The 20,578-nt window shown below is 46.3% G+C and overlaps 2 protein-coding genes across 3 annotated transcripts; both read left to right on the plus strand.

Annotated features, from left to right (window-relative positions):
* The first annotated feature begins 1,072 nt into the window (after positions 1-1,072).
* LOC6547602 (phosphatidylinositol 4-phosphate 5-kinase type-1 alpha) lies at positions 1,073-9,908 on the plus strand. 2 transcript variants are annotated; one of them, XM_026979966.1, is made up of 2 exons: positions 1,073-1,437; positions 6,972-9,908. In XM_026979966.1, the coding sequence occupies exon 2, from the start codon at positions 6,995-6,997 to the stop codon at positions 9,353-9,355; it is 2,361 nt and encodes a 786-aa protein (XP_026835767.1). In that variant the 5' UTR covers positions 1,073-1,437; positions 6,972-6,994; the 3' UTR covers positions 9,356-9,908. The 2 variants fall into 2 exon arrangements, with proteins under 2 accessions (XP_026835767.1, XP_001974962.1); XM_001974926.3 differs by lacking the exon at positions 1,073-1,437 and adding an exon at positions 4,872-5,527.
* On the plus strand, positions 1,350-16,065 carry LOC6547601. The gene is made up of 4 exons (XM_001974925.3): positions 1,350-1,437; positions 11,793-12,043; positions 12,331-14,115; positions 14,539-16,065. Exons 2-4 carry the CDS (start codon positions 11,795-11,797, stop codon positions 15,109-15,111), a joined length of 2,607 nt encoding a protein of 868 aa, XP_001974961.1. The 5' UTR covers positions 1,350-1,437; positions 11,793-11,794; the 3' UTR covers positions 15,112-16,065.
* The last annotated feature ends 4,513 nt before the right edge of the window (positions 16,066-20,578 follow it).

Below are 20,578 nucleotides of genomic sequence, written 5' to 3' on the forward strand. Positions count from 1 at the left end.
CTCCGCCCCTCGTCTATGTTTACGCCTCTTGTTTCAGTTAGTTTGGCAATTTGGAAATTAACTCGAATTGGCAATAGTGAAAACAGCAAACACATCGTGGGTTCCTCTTAATTATTTTCTCCGTCGAACGGGTGGGCGATCGAACTCTTATGGCTTTAATAGTGCTTGCACCAGTTGTTCAATTGCTTAATTGCTGTCGATTGCTCATAATTTCAGTGTAGCATTGCGAGTTTGTGTCATATTTCCGTTATATGGCCCCTGATCGTTCATGAATGAGCGTTATTTACTGGACATTTAACAGTTTCTGGTAATCTTATCACCCAGAAGTGCTCAAACTTGCGCAAGTCGTCAAACAAATTTTGAAACGGAAATTCCAAAGGGGTGGAAAAGATAGCTGCCTTAAAATTGCGCCCAAAATTCGCACTATTCACAGCAACAATAACAAGCGAGCCTAATCAAAAATCCAAAATCTCAGGCAGCTGCGCATGCGTAGCAGATGAAAGAGATAGCGAGAGATCGCACCTTTGAGAATGCTACCGAACAGCTGGCCCAAGAGAAGGAGAGTGAGAGGGAGAGAGAGAGAGAGGAATGGAGCGAGTGATAAGAAAGGGCAAAAACGCATAAACCACCACCAACTACTACAACAACGAGCGCGACAAAGCGAACAATGCTCTTCATTATGCTCATTATTATTAGGCAAATAGTGAGAGTAAGAGAGAGTAAGGTGAGAGCGCACAATGTTGACAATACAGCTTGAAAGTAGTCAAAAGTTAACTAGCTGTACAATTAAAACAGCTAGAAAATGCAGGTATTCATTCGATTTGGTAGTGATAGCTTATGATGATCACTGAAAAAAATGGCAACTGATAATAGTACATATTAATACTTTGAATTAAGGTTTTCCATTTAATTGCTACATTTCTTGTAATACCCTTAGCCATAAAGTAGCCAAGCTGCCAGCACTGCCTACCTTGCTCACCCAGGTAATTTGACTCCGACTCTCCGACTCTCCAGCTTACTGCTCTCTCACTCCCGGTGTCTGTGTCTGAGTCTCAGGCGATAAATGCAGCCGCTCATTCGATTTCCAGCAGTCGAAGCACGCAGACGCAGTTGCTGCGATCGTCGCGAGATATTTGTGCTCGATCATCGTTTTCGTATCGTCGGGTTAACACGTTCGTTAAGTGTGTAGTGTCGCCTTGTGTTTACCGTTGGGCAGTGTTCAACTACTTACGCTTTTTCTTGTGGGTGCAGCACCACCCACCCCCACCCAGTGACCCACTACATACATACGCACTGTCAAGTTTAGTGGTGACCAAAAGCAATCAAATGACACGTGCTTGAAATACACATTTTACTATCCATCAGTGGCGGCCAAAGGAACAACAAAAGCATAAGCCAAACTTGGGATTACCTGGGCATTGTTTATACAAGAAAGCGGTAAGTTTTGGCCACAATAAACCGTAAAGCACATTTGGAATGTGGAAGCGGAGGAGATAACTGTTTATGGCCCCCTTTGACCCCAATAAGCTTATCAATAAACACAAATATTTAATAACATACCGCATACGCCCCTCGTAATTCCACATGCCTTAATTCACACACTCAAGCTGTAGGTGCCCCCCGCCCATTTATTGAAGTAAATTCCATTTATTTGTATTTTCGCTTCTTTCGAGGACCTCGCTAAGCTGCGTTTTATGACTCAGGAGCCTCCCAAAGTCGTCAGACCGCAAAATGATTTCTTTCCGCCGTCATCGCGTTCGGTTTCTCTGAATGTTCTTTATAACGTAGATCCCCCAAGTGAGTCACCCGCTAGCTTGGAGCTCGGAGCTTGGCGCTTGGGGATACCAAGTGGATACATATGTAGCTGCTGGAGTATAAGTTTAATTGGGGAGGCAGTGGGCTGAGGTGACTGATCAGGTATCAGGTTGATGGTATGAATGGAATGAAATGTGCTGGGGGTGCTGGTGACTAATCTTCCAGCTTTGGATAACATAATTGGGTTGGGCAAAGAAATGTGTGTGCATAGATGAGTTAGTCTGCTTGCTAGGAAAGAGTCACCTTTAATGCGGGTGTGAATAACATCCAACACCCCTTAAAAACATCATAATACCCAGTAATGTACTCTACTAACAATGTGTGCTATAACTATCATATGCGATTCAAGGTTACGATCATTCATGCCGCCGAATATATCCAGCTTGATAGAATACTGCTGTAAACACCTTAATCAGTTTATGCATTCGAAGAAGTCGGCTTTCGCCACCCCGATTTCAATCTCGCCGCACTCAGCCGCTGGCGAGATTTCGCTAATTTCACTTTGGCCAAGCCAAATTGCAACCATCAAGGGAGCAGCGCATAATCTCACTGATCTAGTTCCAGTTTAAGAGTGTTTCTGCGGTTTCGATGGCTCCATTAGAGCGCTAAACACCGGCCATTACCGCGGTCACCAGGAGAGGTGTTATTACCTGGACGTGGAAACCAGTCGGGTCTGGAATCTGGAGTCTGGGGTCTGGGGTCTGTAGACTGGAAGTCACTCACCTGTTGCGGCAAAGAGATCGATCGATATCATTGACAATTGGTGTCGACGGCGGCAGCAGCTGGATGTGTGTAGTGTAGTTTATAGTAATACTAGTTCGATACGTGGCTACCGTTAGATGGGAAATGCCAGGGCAATGATGATTGTCCAATTGAGTGGGATTACGTTTAATTAGGCTTAGCTGATTGATTTTCCATCGAAGAGTTGAATTAAATGTCAGGGAAGGCCGCAAATGGAGCATTTCGATTGCATTGGTAATCCATTTGCTGCTCTTTGTGTTTTGCTCCTCATGCGTCATGTGGCAGGTTGACATTTTGCAACAATGGCCGATTCTATTGAACGGATTATGGCTGTTGAGACTTGAATAATTGCTCAGTTTTAATGCGAAACGCATTGAACTCGATGATTTGGTTTGGTTTTTTACATAATTAAATGATTGTTTAAAACTGATTTATTATTTAATTGTTTGCCACTCGAACGACGGCAATTAATTATACAATAGCGAAAAGATGCGATATAAATAAATAATAATTTCATTATAATCAATGCAACAGCTGCCAGTGGGCGGCAAAGAGTGAAGACAGGGATGGCAGGAAAGACAGGCAAGGGGCGCAAGGGGCGTGGCAAGCAATTAAAATTTATTACGCTTATTTTGCATTTATTCAATTTTAATTTGTCGCTTAAATGTCAAAACTATTAAAATAATTATTCTGGATGCCGGATTAATCAATGCTCTGGCCTTTGTGCAATCGATTTGAATCAGGTTGGCCGCAACTTTTGGTTAATTAATCGGGGTTACGAGTGGGGTTACGAGTTACCCCCACCACCCCACTACTGCTGTTCCAACTTTCCCCCATTTCACCTTGTGTTCAATTTGTTCGGTTGTTCGACTGTTTGGCTGTTTGGTTGTTTGGCTGTTCGGCTGACCCCAATGAGCCAAGTTCAGTTAACACTTAACCACCCCGCATATTAACTTAATTATCATGATTAACATTTTCAGTGTAATTTCTGTTTTCTCGCTCGCCGCTCTCAGTTGAATTTTGCGATGCAATTCTTATTATGGAGACCATTTAAATTGGCCAGAACTTCAATTTATTATTCAACACGCTTCCCTCGCTTTTTGGTCTTTCCGTTGTTTTTTTTTTGTTCTTTTTTAGATTTATTTATTATGAAATGCTTTCGATAACGAACCATTATCATATCTTCATGCGATATGGCAAAGAGTTCCGTTGTTTTCTTTCTGTTTCTTGTGAGATTGAACTGCATAAATTATTCTGTCTCTGTTTTTAAATGAATTGGCGGATTGTCACAGACTTTAGAATTCCATTTGGCCGCAAACTTGTTTGCTGACAACTCTATTAGGCATTTGCATATGAATTTCGACTGCCTTTTGTGCCTAATTGGCCGGCAAAAGCACAACGAACTCCGAAAATTCATTTTCTCAGCCACGCTTTTAATGTACATCAATTATTACACTATGCAACACACCCAACCAAGTGCAATTTGTGACTTGGTTGTGCTCTGGGGCATTTGTAATGAGGCGGCGGACTCATCGCATCGCGGCTATTTCTCCTCGAGGAAACCGGATTGTTAGCTAAACATTTTTTACATTACTTTGCCTTTGCCGTGCCTTTGCCTGCTAATGAGCAGCGTCTATTAGAATTACTCATGACTGGCCAGAGATATAAATATCGATTAAGGGGCGGTTTTTCAATCAATTTAAACGGTGGTCTGCGGTGGCAGGGGAAGTGGCAATGAGGCACAGAACCAGAGAAAATTCAAGGGTCAAGGGCAGAGGGTCCTGAAATGCCTTCTTAGCCGGCTTCGTTCACTAATCCAATTAGAATTGCGCCGTCGGCAGGGAAATCGCCTTTGTAGGTGTTCCTAATTAGATTGGCGTTGGTCCGGCACAAGGGAATTGATGAGAAAAAAATGGAATTATTATTTCGCCAAGATATCCACACATTTCTCTTCCAAATATAGTAAGAATCGCACGACTTGTCTTTCGATCTTAAATCTTAAATAAACCGTCTTGAAATGCAACAAGGTGTAGTTGTTAAACCATTAAATAGTATTAAAAACCGTTTCTTTTATATATTTGTAGTCAAAATAATTAATTTAATAACTACTAATCTTAATTTTAAGCCAAGTAGTTTGAATTGCAACTGATTTTATAGCAGGCTTTAAACGTTTTTATGGCAAGTGTGCCATACTACACTGAATTCTGTGGCTGATCAGCAAAGACTCTCTCGCTGGTGGAAAACTTGGATGCTTTTAGCGGAGACCCCCAGATCGCGTAACATTAACAGTCACTTAAAATAATACCGCAAAATATACCGCGCACCCGAATAATTCACTAACGCCAGCGTAAACGATAAACGATAGCGTAAACGTAAACGTAAAACGTAAAAACTTCTGCGCGAACGACTCATCAACAGTTTTCTCTTCCCGAGAAATATTTCATTTTCGTCTGGTTTCTAAGTTCGCGGAGTGGATACATTGCAGCGGTAGGCGTTCGAAAATCGGGTTAACTGTTGGCAGGCGGCAATCGCCGATTCAAGTTGGAAAATGCGAATGCGGCACTTTGAAGAGGAATTTCCACGATTGCCGCACGACGACGTCATCCTCAGTCACAAACACACACGCACACAGACACAATAAACCAGGTGTGCACGGAGAATTCAAATTCGTTGAGATATCGTTGTAAATTATGAAAGCAATTTATCAAGCGGAAAAGGGAAATCGAAAGAGCTGGATAAAAGGAGAAGCAAAAGGAGGAAGTACGCCACAAACAACAACCGCGACGGCGGTGGAGCGACAGAGAGAGCGCTACAGATAAACGCGCAGATCAGCGAATACACAAGAGAGCGAAAGAGATAGACAGACAGAGAGAGAGAGAAAGAGAGGGGAAGAGAGAACAAATAATTATCTTTTCTCGCTGGATATCTTTTGTTTTTGACCTCTAGCAACTATTCCCTCGAGCATTTCTGTGTAAGTACGCTAATAAAATTACAAATAAAGACTGCAAAACGCTATAATTGCAAGCTCATAATTCACAAAAATTGGTCCCAAGGCAGAAGCAGCCACAGCAACAACAACAACAACAACCACAACCAGGGTCAAGTGGCAAGTTATTAACTCTAGAAGGACTTCTTCAGTTCATTTAAATGAGATCCAACGTTATTGCTAATAAAGCAACTAGCCTCGCATACGAGTATTTCAGTTAGTTTAGTTCCATTCACTGAATTTGGCAAAACTTTCCGTTGTTAACGTACGAATATTGTTGTTATTCTTTTATTTGGCGTGTCATGCGTACGATAAATATTAAAAAAAAAAACAGACACGAGGAAAGATATATAGGAGATGCCGCCGACATATCCGCCGAGCGACAATCTAAAAGTCTACGAAAATAAACACACACGAGCCAGCTGAATGGCCTCCCACCGCCCACCGCCCCCGCCCACTTATGATGCGCCCCCTGCCACGCCCATCACGCCCATCATGGCCATGTTTTTGTTTCATTTTCAATTTTTCAAAATACAACAAGCCACACACAAAATAATGACTTTCCTATAATAATTTTGTGGATTTCGGCCTTAATTGTTTGTGTTTTCAGCAAACGTTTCCCATTCGTTCGTGCACAGAGGGAAAATATTTTGTTTCTTCGGCTAGAGAAGTGTTTGCAAAAGAAATAGATTAGCCACGGACAATATTATCAGATTGTCATATACTGCTGTTAGATATGAAAGCCTAATTATGAATATGGCTATCAGCGCTTTGAAATGTACTGTATTGTACTACGAATTAAATCAATTAAAACGTCTGTGTTTTGTATTGTATTCATAGCTGCTATGACAATGATTAAGACTTTTTCCCAGTGCAGTTGTACGTTTATTTATGCATTTGAACGTGTCTGCCGGTTATTTGGGATTCCCATATGCAAACAATCGAAATTACGGTTCGGCTGTCTACTTACCAGTTTTCAGGTGCATTTAGCCATTTCGAGCGATTGCATACGGTTTCACGCAATTGTGATTTTATCTTTATTGCCAAGAACTTACAGTTTTAGAGTCCGCGGCTTTTAATTGACCATGGGCCAATTACTTTTGCCTTCTAGCTGGTGGATCTTGTTGTTTTAGCTGTAGCCGCTCTTCATTTGGGTAAACAAAAGATAAGCAACAGGTGCTCCAAAGTCTCGAGTTGCCACATAGAGAGTTGTACGTAGTGTTACTGCGAAATGTGTGTGTGCGAACGTGACAATTGTTGCCTCTGGCTTAATCGATTACTCACCCACTCAAGCCCACTTACTCATCCACTCACACACCCCACACACACGCCCACACACATACACACACTCGCCCATTAATCGAGCTGCAATTGAATGCCTTTTGTACTGTTTGAGCGGCACTGCAATAAGTGGTTTTCTCCTCCGCAGAGAGCGGAAATCCCCAGAGGGAAATGGACACCCGCGTGGAACTCGAACTGGCGCCGGTTGGCAACCAGGATCGGCCAAAGGAGCAGCCGGAGGATGAGAAGGAACCGCTGGAAAACCAGCTGGAGCTGGAGCAGAAGAGCCTGCTCACGCCGGCCAAGATTCCCCCGGCTCAGACCGCAAGTTCCGAGCCCGTTACCCCACCACCCATGAGCCTGCAGCCGGGAACTTCTCGGCAGCTCTTCAGGGAGGCCGCCATGGCGCACGGAGGTCAGGAGACCACATCCCTGCTGCAGCAGGAGCTGAACAGCATAGCCGCCAACCAAACGCCGGCCTCGAAGCTCAGAAGCGCCAGCTCCACGCTGGATGCCAGTATTTCCCGGAATCCCTCCACCACGGGCGGGAAGCACGAGAAGAAACTGGGCCACCGGAGAGTGGCGGAGGGCGGTGAGGTGACCTACAAGAAGATCCAGTCCAAGCAAATCATGGGCTCCATTCAGCTGGGCATTCAGCATACGGTGGGCAGCCTGGCCAGTAAGCCCAAGCGTGATCTGCTAATGAACGACTTCTGGGAAATGGAAACGATTGCGTTTCCGCCAGATGGTTCCTCCATAACACCTGCCCATCACTACAACGACTTCCGATTCAAGGTCTACGCACCCATAGCCTTTCGCTACTTCCGGGATCTGTTCGGAATCGCTCCAGATGACTTCCTCATGTCCATGTGTGCGTCTCCCCTTAGGGAGCTTTCCAATCCTGGTGCCTCTGGTTCCATATTTTACCTGACGACCGACGACGAGTTCATAATAAAGACGGTGCAAAAGAAGGAGTGCGAGTTCCTGCAGAAACTTCTGCCCGGTTACTACATGAATCTATCGCAGAACCCTCGGACGCTCCTGCCCAAGTTCTTCGGACTGTATTGCTTCCACTACAACTCGAAGAACGTGCGGTTGGTGGCCATGAACAACCTGTTGCCCTCCGACATTAAGATGCACTGCAAGTACGATCTGAAGGGGTCTTCCTTCCGTCGTAAGGCCTCCAAGGCTGAGCGACAGAAGGCAAGTCCCACGTTCAAGGACCTCGACTTTGCCGAGCACCATCCGAATGGCATATTTCTGGAGACGGACAAGTACAATGCGCTGATGAGCACCATCAAGCGGGACTGCATGGTGCTGGAGAGTTTTCAGATCATGGACTACTCGCTGCTGGTAGGAATTCACAACCTAGACCTGGCGGCCAAGGAGAAACGTGAGGAGCGGATCCTAAATGCGCGAGCCAAGCTGCAGCGGAAGGAAAGCGCCGCTCAGGGTCCTCCCTCCTTGAATCCGGATGACGATGCTCCGGAAGCGGATCAGAACCAGCTCCAAGCGGTGGCCTCATACGCCTCCATACCGGGAACTTCGGCTGGAGCGGCACTGAATCGAACGCGCAGTATGAATCGTCAGCGTTTAGTGGCTCATTCCACGGCTCTGGAGTCTATTACGGCTGATATGGATGTTCCGCTCGAGGAGGACGAGGACGTACCCGCCGGCGGCATCCCGGCTCGGTCTGAAAACGATGAACGATTAATCCTGTACATCGGCATCATTGACATTTTGCAGTCGTATCGCTTGGAAAAGAAGCTGGAGCACACATTCAAAAGCATTCTGTACAACGGAGACACGGTGTCCGTCTGCCGGCCATCATTTTACGCCAAGCGCTTCCAGGATGCCATGGGCAAGCAGGTGTTCAAGAAGACGCCCACATTTCCACTGAAACATTCCCCCTCCAAGCGCAAGACCTCGACGACGCAACTGCGCTCGCCTGCATCGCGTCTACCGTCATTGAGTACACCAACAAGTGCAGTTCGTCAGCCGATCATGACGTTGTCGGGTATGTCGACACCGCCGCCAGCCTTTGATGACATTTCGGAGGAGGACATAACCGCGGCTTCCACTAGCTCGCTCCAGCAGCAGAGGAGCAGCAATCAGTCGAATAACAATCGGGGCGAGACGGAGGTGGCCCTCAGGGAGGGAAGCAGCACGAGGGGCGGCAGCGGAGAGCCCAGCAGCACCTATCACACTCAATACTCGTACGACAGTTCCGGGCGAACAGGAAGCGCCTTGACCAGCGACTACAGCGACGACGAGTCCACGGGAACGGATCTGAGCTCGCGGTTGCCCAAGCTGCGCACCCATCGGCTAACAAAGACGAGTGTTCAGGTCACGACGGTGGGATACGTGGAGGGGGTGGACTCTCCGCCGAAGGGCGCGCAGGATGTGGTCCACGCAGATGCCAACGGCAAGACCACCATGACGACCACCACCATGCTGACAACGACAAAGACGGCCCACATCCAGGCGCCCAGCTACACGTCCACGCTCGTGCTCAACGATCTGCCGCGTTGATTTTCTGAGCGGGATTCGGCGGGATATGAAAGGAATGCTGAGCAGCAGCAGGAACATGTATATAGCCCAATGTGTATGTGTGTCTGCAAGGTGAAAGCGCCACTACCACGCCCAAAAAGTGAAATTCTGAAAACGAGCTCGTTTATCTTGATTAAACACAAAACCGAAAAGCGAATACGTATTCGATATTGAAATTTATGTGGCGCCCGTGCTAATTGACTGCCAACCAGACACCCCCACTCTCACACACATGTACACTGCTAGGGTATCACCTTGCCTACTCGAAATTATAATTATTATTTCGCTTCTTTTCGGTTGAAACTTTGCGTGTTGTTTGCGTGTTGCCTTAGCTGAAGTTTGTTTTAATTTTTGAAATTGTTGTGCACGAGGAGCCAATAGCTGAATCGAAATGGGGATAAGGGTTGGAGAAGACACCGTGTGAAAACTCAGTTTTTGTCTACTAATTGTGTATGTTGCTGTATTATAAAGTGCGTTTACGTATTCTAAGATGCTCATGTAAATAAAGGAACGAGAATAAATACTTATATCGATGTGCACTCGCATTTTTGCCCAAAAGGACGCGAGTCCTTGGGGACCAGCGGGCGCTGACGTTTGCTGGAGCTCTGCCCGTGGCTGAACATAAATCACTTAATGATTTCAATGTTGCTATTAAGTGCCGTTAATTTTTATCGCCTTGCTGCATTGTTAAGCCTCTTTCAGCCATCGAATGCAATATTTATTGTCCATTCGAAAGGATTTCCCAGGACTCAGCCGCGGGCAGGCGATTTAAACGGGGGATGGAGGATGCCAGAGCTCTCCATTAATTAGCCCGCGTCCTATGGACAGTGGTTTTAAATTGTGTACCCTTTAATTCGGCATCTTGATGGGGCTTTATGGGCACAATTAATGCAATTGAAGTGCCCATGCTGACTGTTGTAAAATGAGAATAATTACCAAGCATGTTGGAAATGTACAAAATGCTTGCGTTCAACATTCAAAGGAATTTATCAATTTGTATAAACTTTTACAAACGTAAATTGTTAAATATGAGAAATCATGAGCACAGGACTCAAATATGTAATTCAATACAAAGGCATGGAAAAAATGATAATATTATGAAAGGCGTTAGAAACATTAAAAATTGCACATTCAACTGTAAATAGGCCGCAAATATTTGTGGGCTTTTTTATGGCCATGCCTTTTATGCTAATTGAATATAATTTTAATTAATTGCTTAATGAATTCAATAAATATGTGAGTGCCGAAGTGTGAGTGTGTTAATGTGTGCGAAAGTGCTGGAGTAAAAAGTGTTTCGTCATTTATTTATTTCAATTTGTTTACTTGAAACAAGCACTTTGTCAATATTTGCTCTGCAGTGGAAGGAGTCACCATGCCAGTTGACCAAATGCCATTTGAGGGTCCGACTGGCACTGCATCGGGGTGAGGGGGGTCAGAGCTCAGAGGTCAGAGTTCAGCGGGCATGCATAACTGAAAAATAAACTTTCCCACTCATGCATAACGCAAACAGTTGCCACCAACAAGTGCACTCCCCTTGCTGAATGGTATATTATGTAATTATGGCGAATACAACAAAGTATAATAAATATGTAAGCTGCAAAGTGCAAAAACCACGAGAAATTAAACAAAATAAAACACGACTTCGGTTTGCAATGTCACACGAAAATTGTTTAGCAGCATAATTAGTTTATTCCATTTGCATAATAGAGCCCCGAATGCCGCACACCAAATGTTTTGTTCATTTCCAAAAAACCCTCCCCCTACCCCTCCCCCTCCACCACCACCTCCACCACCCGCTGCCAAAAATCATTTGCATTTCCAGCAACATCGGGCAGGTGGTTCCGCCCCTTTTGTAAGCCAATGCCTGTACTATAACTCAACAGATTCGGTCTGTAAAATCTGCATAAATGCCCACAATTTGGGGCATTCACATCAATTATTTAGAAATTATTGCACACTAATGTATACTGGGCCATATGCCAAATGTCATTTTGATGGCCGCCCAAAACTTGGGGCTTCTTAAATTGTTCCAAAAAGCTAAATTGTATTTTACGTACACTGAGAAATGTACACTGGGTTTCACAAGGTCGCTGGGTGGAAATTTCATTGATTAAAATAATGATTTGTATCGCCTGGCGGAAATTTAATTTTTTCGTAACGGATATTAAGCCAATGTTCAGGCATGTGTGTGCAGTGCCCCGCCCCTTTCCGCCCGCCAAAAAGGGGGCGATGACCCCTGAAAGACCCGAACGAATGGTCAGAATGGGTATCTGTGTATTGGCAATGAATCCATTCCATTCGAACCACCCAGAGCGGCAATTGCATTAAATTTAATGAATTTAAGCCTGTTAAACGAATGAGTTCAATTTATTTAAATGATGGACACTACTGATTGCCCGACTCCGTTTCTCCATTTCAGGCATGTCCTTTCAGCGCAGCTACAGCAAGGTCTGGTGGGGATCCGAGCAGTCCTCCCTGACCAGCGGCGGCTTCTACTCGAGCTTCAGCAGTGGGAGCAGCACATCCAGCACATCCAACTTCCCACAAAGACAGCCCGCATCCCTCGGCCCCCTGGGCAATCTGTCCTGCATCCAGGAGGTGGAGGACGAGCAGAACAGCTCCAAGCTATCCTGGCACAAGCACGATAGCCCCGGCAGTCTGCGCAGTCAGGTGAGCATGTCGATGGTACGCCATTTGATACCCTGAGCCCACTGGGCCATTTCAATTTGGCTAGTAGTCGGTCTTACATTATGGACCTTTTATTGTAGCAAGTAATGTAGTGGTGGAGTGCCCATAGATATCATCAGAGTGTATGCATCAAATGAAAATCTAATTATATTTGCTGAATACAAATTCGTAATGAGATATGGTTTAGTGTCTACTGATATTAATTAACACCTTTAACCAGTTCGAGTTCTGTGCGCTAATGGTCATGTCTTTCTCCGGGTGATTTGCAGGACTCGGGCTTCTCGGATAATGAGGAATCGCATCAGTTGCAGCATCAACAGCACCTATCCCCGCCATCGCCCCAAGCCGACAAGCAGCAAACGCCCGCGGCCACGCCCACATCCGTACATTCGGTGGCCACGCCCCCGACGGTGGTGCGCCGGGTGGGCAACTCGTCGTTCTACTCGCCGCTGATCAGTGTCACACGTCGAATTTCCTTCACCAGCGGCCAGATTACGCCCAAGGCGAGGTCGGAGGATGAGGATGCCGTGGAAGCGGAGCTGGAGGCTAGTCGTAGTCGTTTGTTCGACCAGCTGGACAGCATGAAACTGGACGATGGAGAGGCAGAGGCAGAGGCGGAGGCGGAGGAGGATTCACCACCGCGTCCGTCCATAAGACGCCGCAGGCGACTAATGCGTAAGGCCATGCCGGAACCGGAAGAGGCTTCGGCCAGCGAGGAGGAGGAAGTGGTCATAGCACCACCACCGCCGCCGTACAATAATGAAACTGTTTACTTGGGTGAGGCGCCACCGCCGTACAACAATGAAACAGTCACCTTTGGAGCCACCGAGCAGGACGAAACCCTCCAGCTGCAACCTTCCCCCCTGAGAGTCAGAGCCTTGCGGTTCACAGCTAGCACCAGCACACCCAAAAGTGGCTCAAAGATTGCGAAGAGGGGCAAGAAGCACCCGGAACCCGTGGCCAGCTGGATGTCGGAGCAGCGTTGGGCCGGCGAGCCGGAGGTGATGTGCACCCTGCAGCACAAATCGATTGCCCAGGAGGCATACAAGAACTACACCATCACCACCAGTGCAGTTTGCAAGTTGGTCAGACAGCTGCAGCAGCAGGCTCTGTCGCTCCAAGTTCACTTCGAGCGGAGCGAGCGGGTTCTCAGCGGACTGCAGGCCAGTTCTCTGCCGGAAGCCCTTGCCGGAGCCACCCAGCTGCTGTCCCACCTGGACGACTTCACCGCCACTCTAGAGCGACGAGGAGTGTTCTTCAACGATGCCAAGATCGAGAGGAGACGCTATGAGCAGCACTTGGAGCAAATTCGCACGGTGAGCAAGGACACGAGGTACTCTCTGGAGCGACAGCACTACATCAATCTCGAATCCCTGCTGGATGATGTGCAGCTCCTGAAGAGGCACACCCTGATCACCCTGCGCCTGATCTTTGAGCGATTGGTTCGTGTGCTGGTGATCAGCATTGAGCAGAGTCAATGTGATCTCCTGTTGCGGGCCAACATAAATATGGTTGCTACCCTGATGAACATTGACTATGATGGATTTGCCTCGTTATCCGATGCCTTCATCCAAAACGAGGCAGTGCGCACCCTTCTCCTGGTGGTGCTGGATCACAAGCAGAGCTCCGTGAGGGCCTTGGCACTCCGGGCGTTGGCCACTTTGTGCTGTGCCCCTCAGGCGATTAATCAACTGGGCAGTTGTGGTGGCATTGAAATTGTGAGGGACATCCTGCAGGTGGAAGCTGCCGGCGAGAGAGGACCCATCGAGCGCAGGGAGGCAGTTTCGCTGCTGGTCCAGATTACCGCCGCTTGGCACGGATCGGAGCACAGGGTTCCGGGTCTGAGGGATTGCGCGGAGCGATTGGTAGCCGGATTGGCCGCCCTCTTGCAGCCGGAGTGCTGCACCCAAACGCTGCTCCTCTGCGCCGCTGCGCTCAACAACTTGAGCCGGATGGAGGCCACTTCCCACTACTCCATCATGTCCAACGAGGCCATCTTCCGGCTGATCGACACCCTGGAACAGCAGGCCTGCGGCACAAGCGTCTTTCTCTATGTAAGTATCTAGATTCTAGATTCCAGAACATGCTAATAGAACATTTAGTACTCATTAAAGTAACTATCTAACAATTTAACTGCTAATCAAGCATTGCTTTATTGAAACACCCAGCGTATCGGGTTGCCAAACATCCGAACTATATATATTGTTTTTGGCTCAGAAGCGAACCTGACCTTGGGTTGTTTCACCCCGGATCGATTTCCTGTAGATTTTTTGGCCAATTTTATTGAAAGCTTCTTCGGGCCGTGGCTCGTAAAATTTATTTGTGCATTTGCAAAGCAATTTTTTTGCAATCTTGGCCACGATTTTTCATTCCGCAATGTACATATAGAAATAAACGTACATACACAGAGACCACTTTGCGTTGCTTATTTTTTGCTCATCAACATTTTCGCCCTCTGTTTCATTTCATCCGCACAGGAGCAGATCGTTGGGATGCTGCACAACATGTCGCTGAACAAGAAGTGCCACAGCCACTTGGCCAACGGCGTCATCATAAATTTCATCACGTCCGTGTACCAAACGGAATTCTACCAAACCTACGGCTCACGTGCGGAGAGCGATGCCCAGCGCCACACCATCAAGACCATTCTGCACACTCTGACCCGGCTGGCCAGCGATTCGCCGACCCTCGGAGCGGAGCTCCTGGAGCAGTGGCATCTGCCGGATCTGCTGCGTCAATCCCTGGCCCTCAAGCCCGCCAATCCGCAGCAGCAGCAGCAGCAGCGGCAGCAGCAGCACCTGGACAGCAGCTACGGCGGAGACATCTCCCAGTTGGCGCGACAACTGCTCGGCGCCCATGGACAGGAACAGCAGCTGCTGGTGGCCACTCCAGTGCCAGGCGGATCCTTCTCCAGTGGCAATCAGACGCCCGAGGCACAAACCCAGACCAATTCCAGTGGCATGTCCAGCTCCGGCAGCAAAACCAAGGCCAAATCGTCCTCGTCGCCGCTGCTCAAATTCAATTTGACACGTCAGGAGAGTTTCGTCTAGTTTTCACCACCTGAGCAGAGATGGGGTGTTCCCAAATCTTGTGGAGCTGCACAGAGATAAATGGAGAACCAAGTTGAATGTCATGTTACTGATAATTGATATGTTGATATTAGCTTCTATATCTTAATCAAGCGAACCGGCTAAAATTAGTACAAGCTTTGACTTTTTTCCGATGAAACTGCAAGGCTTTGTGATAAATTGTTTAATGCTACTTCAGACGAATCAAAAGTAACCACTGCTTTCTCTCTGTGTGGACACGTTCTCCGGCCGGACACAAGCCGGAAACTCAGACGTGCGTCAAGTGTTATTACTTTGTCTAGAATGTTGCGTGACCCGTTTGGACTCGCTCCCCAGTCGCTTATCCTTGCCGTATCCTTGCTGCTGGATGTAAACGAAGTAATTTTTATATTTCCACTCAGGCAAACTAAACAAACGGAGAGGCGGAGCGAGATGCCAAATAAATAGGAATACAATTTTTGTTTAGTTATTCTTCTTTTCATCTGCTGCCAAGGCAACTTTTGGCATTCTTGTGTGCTTATAACAAAAATGCTCTTAAAGCACTGTTTCACTCGGCAGCCAGATTTATTTTATCTTTCAGTTGATGCAAATGCAAGCTTGACATTTTGCATTCTTGTAAATATTTTCGCAAAAAATCCTTAACCTAACCCCATACGGCTGGCAACTTAAAAACCAAAAACTCGGAAAATTCCTTAGCTGTAGAGAAGTCCTTTGTGCCAAATAAAATGATACAGAAATTCGAAGTATTTATTTCTTCTGTACTCCAAGCAATTACTTGTATATTTTATAACATTGTATTATATATGTATATCTTACGAATGGATGTATTTACGCTTCTCACCAATGTTTGGAGTTATTATTAAGTTTAGTGTAAGATTTTTAAAGCCACCTTGCTTACAATGCAGTTACAAATATGTTGCTAAAATAAAATCAAGATGTGTCTAATAATTTGTGGGTACTTAGTGTCAGTTTCGAGCTAATGCTTCATGATTTTGTGAATGTAACCTGTAATTGTTAGAGCCAAACAATGTTTCTTCCTAAAACACGATGAAAATAATTCAACATCAAATCCTTCAACAAAGCAGTGACCAAAACAAGGCTTTAGCCCTATATTCAGCCTTCCTGCTTTGCACTCAAATGTGTTGTGTTTTCACGAATAGCTTGGCCCACAGTATTTCTTTTGTGCACGGCATTAGATGTGTTTCGCAGCAGTAGAACACGCTTACTTTGCTTGGACACACTTCCACTGCACATTTTCATCCTCGTCCGACTGTCGGCAATGTTACTCCGTGTACTCCATGTACTCCATGTAGTCCATGGCTATTCGCACACAGCTTCGGCTGAAATGAAAATATACAAAAGCAAATACAGCACCGATCACCAGTTTGGCGTGCAAATCCACAGATATCCACACACTCTGACACTAGCGCACTTTATCGAGCATGGAAAATCAGAGCTTAGAGTGTGTTGTTTGAGCAGTGCGATTCCATGTGGTAAGTGGTAAGTGGCAAGCCGCTGTGGATTTAAGTCTGGGAGCCCATGATATTTTAAAACAGGCAAAACTAACCGTTGGGCAGCTTGTGAATAAAGTCAAATGGGCGGAAATTTTGCGTTCGATGTTCGACGAGTGGTTTCACCTATTTAATTATAACATAATCCCAAATACTGTACGGTAAATAAAAATCCCAAATATGAGGAGTTGGTTCCGGATTTACAGGCTTTGCGGGCCAGCCAACCGAATCAGTTAATATTTCTTATCGCACTTGCGACTTCCAACTATTCGTGCCGGGCATCTGAAATGTATGCTATGCAAAGTGCGTTAGATGTCACAAAAAGCGAGCCTGCTCCATATCCTTTTGAGTCCTGTTCCATATCCCGGCTTCCACTCACCAGTCCCCTCGTTCAGTTTTCCATGGCTGTCGATATCCGAATCAGGCATAAACAAGTTCTTTAGAGTAGATTAAAGTTTTATAATGCTGGCATATTTTGCATGGCTGAGCCCGGAATGAGAGAAGATGCTATGCCGTTCGTGGATGTGCGCGTATGTGTGCGTGCTCCCATTGAAGTGACACACACATGTGCGCATTGAAATGGGGAATCTTGAGTCCTGGCCTCGCATGCTTATGTGTGTGTGTGTTTATGTCGGGTTTGTTTGCGGCATGCGGAATGCCCGGCTCTGATCCAAAGTGTTGCGGCATTTGATGCCTTCTCATATGTTTGTGCTCGTATTATGACAACTATGGGTGACATTTGTGAGGGAAAAAGGAGCGCACACAGAGGTGCACAAGGACCTAGTCGCTGGGAAGAACCGGGCACGAAATATATGTTTTTGAGCTGATAGTTTAAGGGGCATTGTAGTCATGCTATACTGCCACTCGTAAACTGAATTTAATTTCTTTATTATATTTAAATTCCACATACCTGCTTACTGAAGCTATCCCATGATATCATTTAAATCATATAGTTCGGTGTCACCAGTATCACGAGATCATCCCTGGCTCGCAGGACATCGACGTACGGCACCGACGGGACCGGCGGGACCGACGGGAACGACCCATTGACCTCGGTTCCAGTCTAACGCTCGTTTATCGTGCCGGCTTATCTATGAGTGCATGCTGTAGGTGAGTAGTAGCGTTTTGGGGGAGTGGTGGAGGTGCTATGTAGGGAGGTGCTTTCATGATTTTTATGGCATTTGTTGCTGGTGCAGGAAGTGCCTTTAGTGATTTCCGCATGTGGCCGTCTCGGCCCTGTTTACACAGCGAGCATATTGCGGTTGACACATTTTGTGCGTTTATGTTTTTGAAATGTGCTCGCTATGCCGTCCTTTCTTCTCCGATTTTCCTTTCCCCAGCGACTTTAAAGTGCCCAAACAGCAACAGCGACCGTGCAGGAATGAAAATGCTCCAGACAAATGCCATGAAAAATGCATAGCCGGAGGAAAAGTGAAGGGTGGAAAAGGAAAACACGCATGGAAGGCGAGGAGGAAGCTGGCAAGTGAAGCAAGTGAAGCGTAAACAAACGATTTCTGACAAAAACCAAAAAACACAAAACAAAAAACACAAAAGGAAAAGTTGCGGGCTAAATTGTTTGCGGGCGGGCACTTCCTGCAAATAGATAGTTGTAGTTGACGCTGGAGTTGCAGTTGGAGCTGGAGCTGGAGCTGGAGTTGGCGTTGGCGAAGTGGGAACTGGTTCTTGTGTCATAATTAGGGCCTTTGCACGTGCTCTGGGCGGCCACGCGGCGATAACAGTTGGCCCAAAACTTTCCTGACTACTATCAACAGCTAAAAGCGTTAAAAGTTGTTAGTTGGGCGAAAGTTGCACCTCCGAAGCGCCGCCGGTGCAACAATGATGATGCAACAACGGCAATCAGGGTGTCACAACAATTGCAGCACAACGAAGCCAAGTTACCCTGTCAGAACTGGAATGAATCTAGAGTGGAAGTACTTCGCAAATGGCTCTGAAAGTAGATTATACAAGTCCTATTTAATTATAAACAACTCAATTTAAAGCGCTTTAAATGCAGCAAGCACAATTCCCAGAAACTTTATGGCACTGGCTTGTGATGTTGAAAATAGGTAATTAATAGACGCATAAAGAAAATAGTTCAAGGAGCAGAAGCTTCGGGCTCGCTCAAGTAATGATTACTCAGAGGGGCATGCCCTATCTGGTAGCTAATAAGGCCTGGGATAAGTTTTTACGGGCACTCCACTTACTGGCTGCAGTTACCATAGGCACTTACTCGAACATCCCCCTTTGAAGCCAAGGACATGCAGGATGTGAGAACTGCACTTAAATGCAACTCCTGCAATGTTTTCCTTACACCCGCTTCCCTTCCCCCTCTCTTGCGAACTACCAGCTTATCAGACTTTTGCCGCCGGCCCAAGCAAACACTCACACAGACTCGCCGACACCTATACCAACAAACACGCACGCACACATGCACACATGCACACATGCGAGCTTTTCGCAGGCTTCAGGGACTCCAGTGCAATTAGGATAAAGCGCGAAGGGCGACTTTGAGTGCTGGGCTTTGGGCTCCATTTTGATGCGGCCATAAACGAGTTGTCATTATTAATGCCGCCCTGCTGCCACACACTTGCAATAAACCAAAGCATTATTAACTGTCCGAAAAAGGGGGAGAATGGATTGCGTATACGCAGCGTGTCCCACGAGTGAGAACTTCTGCCGCAGGCTGACGTCCAAATCCTTGGGCATTATCATGCGATTATTAGCCAATATTTTATTTCGCACCATTTCTTACACACACATAAGCATACGCATTACTTTGGCTTCACTCCGGGCAGAGTCATAAATTTTTATTTGTTGCAGCAAAGGGTTGTAAAGCGTCGCCATTATGTTTGCTATTTTTTGGGTTCGACTCGTCCTGGATTTATTTTTTTATTTCCCTCGCACAGACGTGCACAAGATGCGTCAAAACTGGGGGGCGGAGGTCCCTTTCTCCTTTTTTTCTTTTTGGCTGGGCGTGGCAGTTGAATTTATGGCCACAAATTGATTGTAAGTGCATAACGCAAAACTGGTGAGTCTCCACCGAATGTTTCACTTGGCTCCTGGGCTGCCAAATGCCAAATGCCGAGTGTCGAATGTCGAATGTCGAGCACCAGCTGCCCGAATCTGAGTATTTCGCTGCCAGTGTTTATCTATCGGAAGCCAGCGAAAGACGTCAGTTAGCAGGGGATGGTTGTTATAGGCTGAGCACCCTTGGCTTGGCCGCAAAAACAATCAAAACTGTTGACCGCAATTCGCAGCAATTGGTTTTGCCATTCGTTTTGTCAGTTTTTAGCATTGCGGTTAAGTGAAGCCGGGAATCGAGGGGCATTCGTTATGTTTGCCACAGTTTGGCTGAGATATGAAGCACGACAACCGAACAGCTTCATTGTTGCTCAACTCTCTGTTTATTGTTGTCTTTCTCTGCTCTGCTCTGGATTCGTTTTCTTTCTTTTTTTTTTTTGTTTTTTGAATTTTTACATCAGCAGCTCAGAAAATGCATATTGAAAGTTGTGCAAACAAAAGTGGGGAAAATGCAGTCAATTTTCCGTTGTGTTGTGTTGAGTTGTGCTGTGTTGTCTTCGGCTTGCTTGTCATTGGCAAACTGTGTCTGATGTTGCCTTTTGTTTTGCCACAGCTGGTTGCAGTGGCTACATCAACATCTGCGAATTCCCCCTCATATTCCCAGTGTCCTGCATCCGAAATTGACACATTGAGCGATGAGGTTTGGTTAATGTGGCCAAGAGATTGGGCAACGGGAGCGGGATGCTCAATTGGCAAGTGATAGCAAAATATATTAAGTTCCTGGCTCTATAATGCAGCCATCGACATTTCAGCTTAATTATCTGGGTCTGAGGAACAATGTGTTGTCTGTGCATTGTTAGGATGGTATTTGTGTCCATTGCAAGCGATATACTTGCAGCATAATGTGTTTGTTGCGG

This window comes from Drosophila erecta, unplaced genomic scaffold (assembly GCF_003286155.1).
Source record: "Drosophila erecta strain 14021-0224.00,06,07 unplaced genomic scaffold, DereRS2 tig00000092-arrow-pilon, whole genome shotgun sequence".
In the NCBI taxonomy this organism is placed as follows: domain Eukaryota; kingdom Metazoa; phylum Arthropoda; class Insecta; order Diptera; family Drosophilidae; genus Drosophila; species Drosophila erecta.

What these genes read in the sequence shown, in the direction of transcription:
- LOC6547602 (XM_026979966.1), top strand. Translation starts at nt 6,995, where the DNA reads ATGGACACCCGCGTGGAACTCGAACTGGCGCCGGTTGGCAACCAGGAT.
- LOC6547601 (XM_001974925.3), top strand. Translation starts at nt 11,795, where the DNA reads ATGTCCTTTCAGCGCAGCTACAGCAAGGTCTGGTGGGGATCCGAGCAG. An exon ending in CCGGCAGTCTGCGCAGTCAG is followed by an intron (nt 12,044 to 12,330) that starts GTGAGCATGTCG and finishes GGTGATTTGCAG; the next exon opens with GACTCGGGCTTCTCGGATAA. An exon ending in GCACAAGCGTCTTTCTCTAT is followed by an intron (nt 14,116 to 14,538) that starts GTAAGTATCTAG and finishes TCATCCGCACAG; the next exon opens with GAGCAGATCGTTGGGATGCT.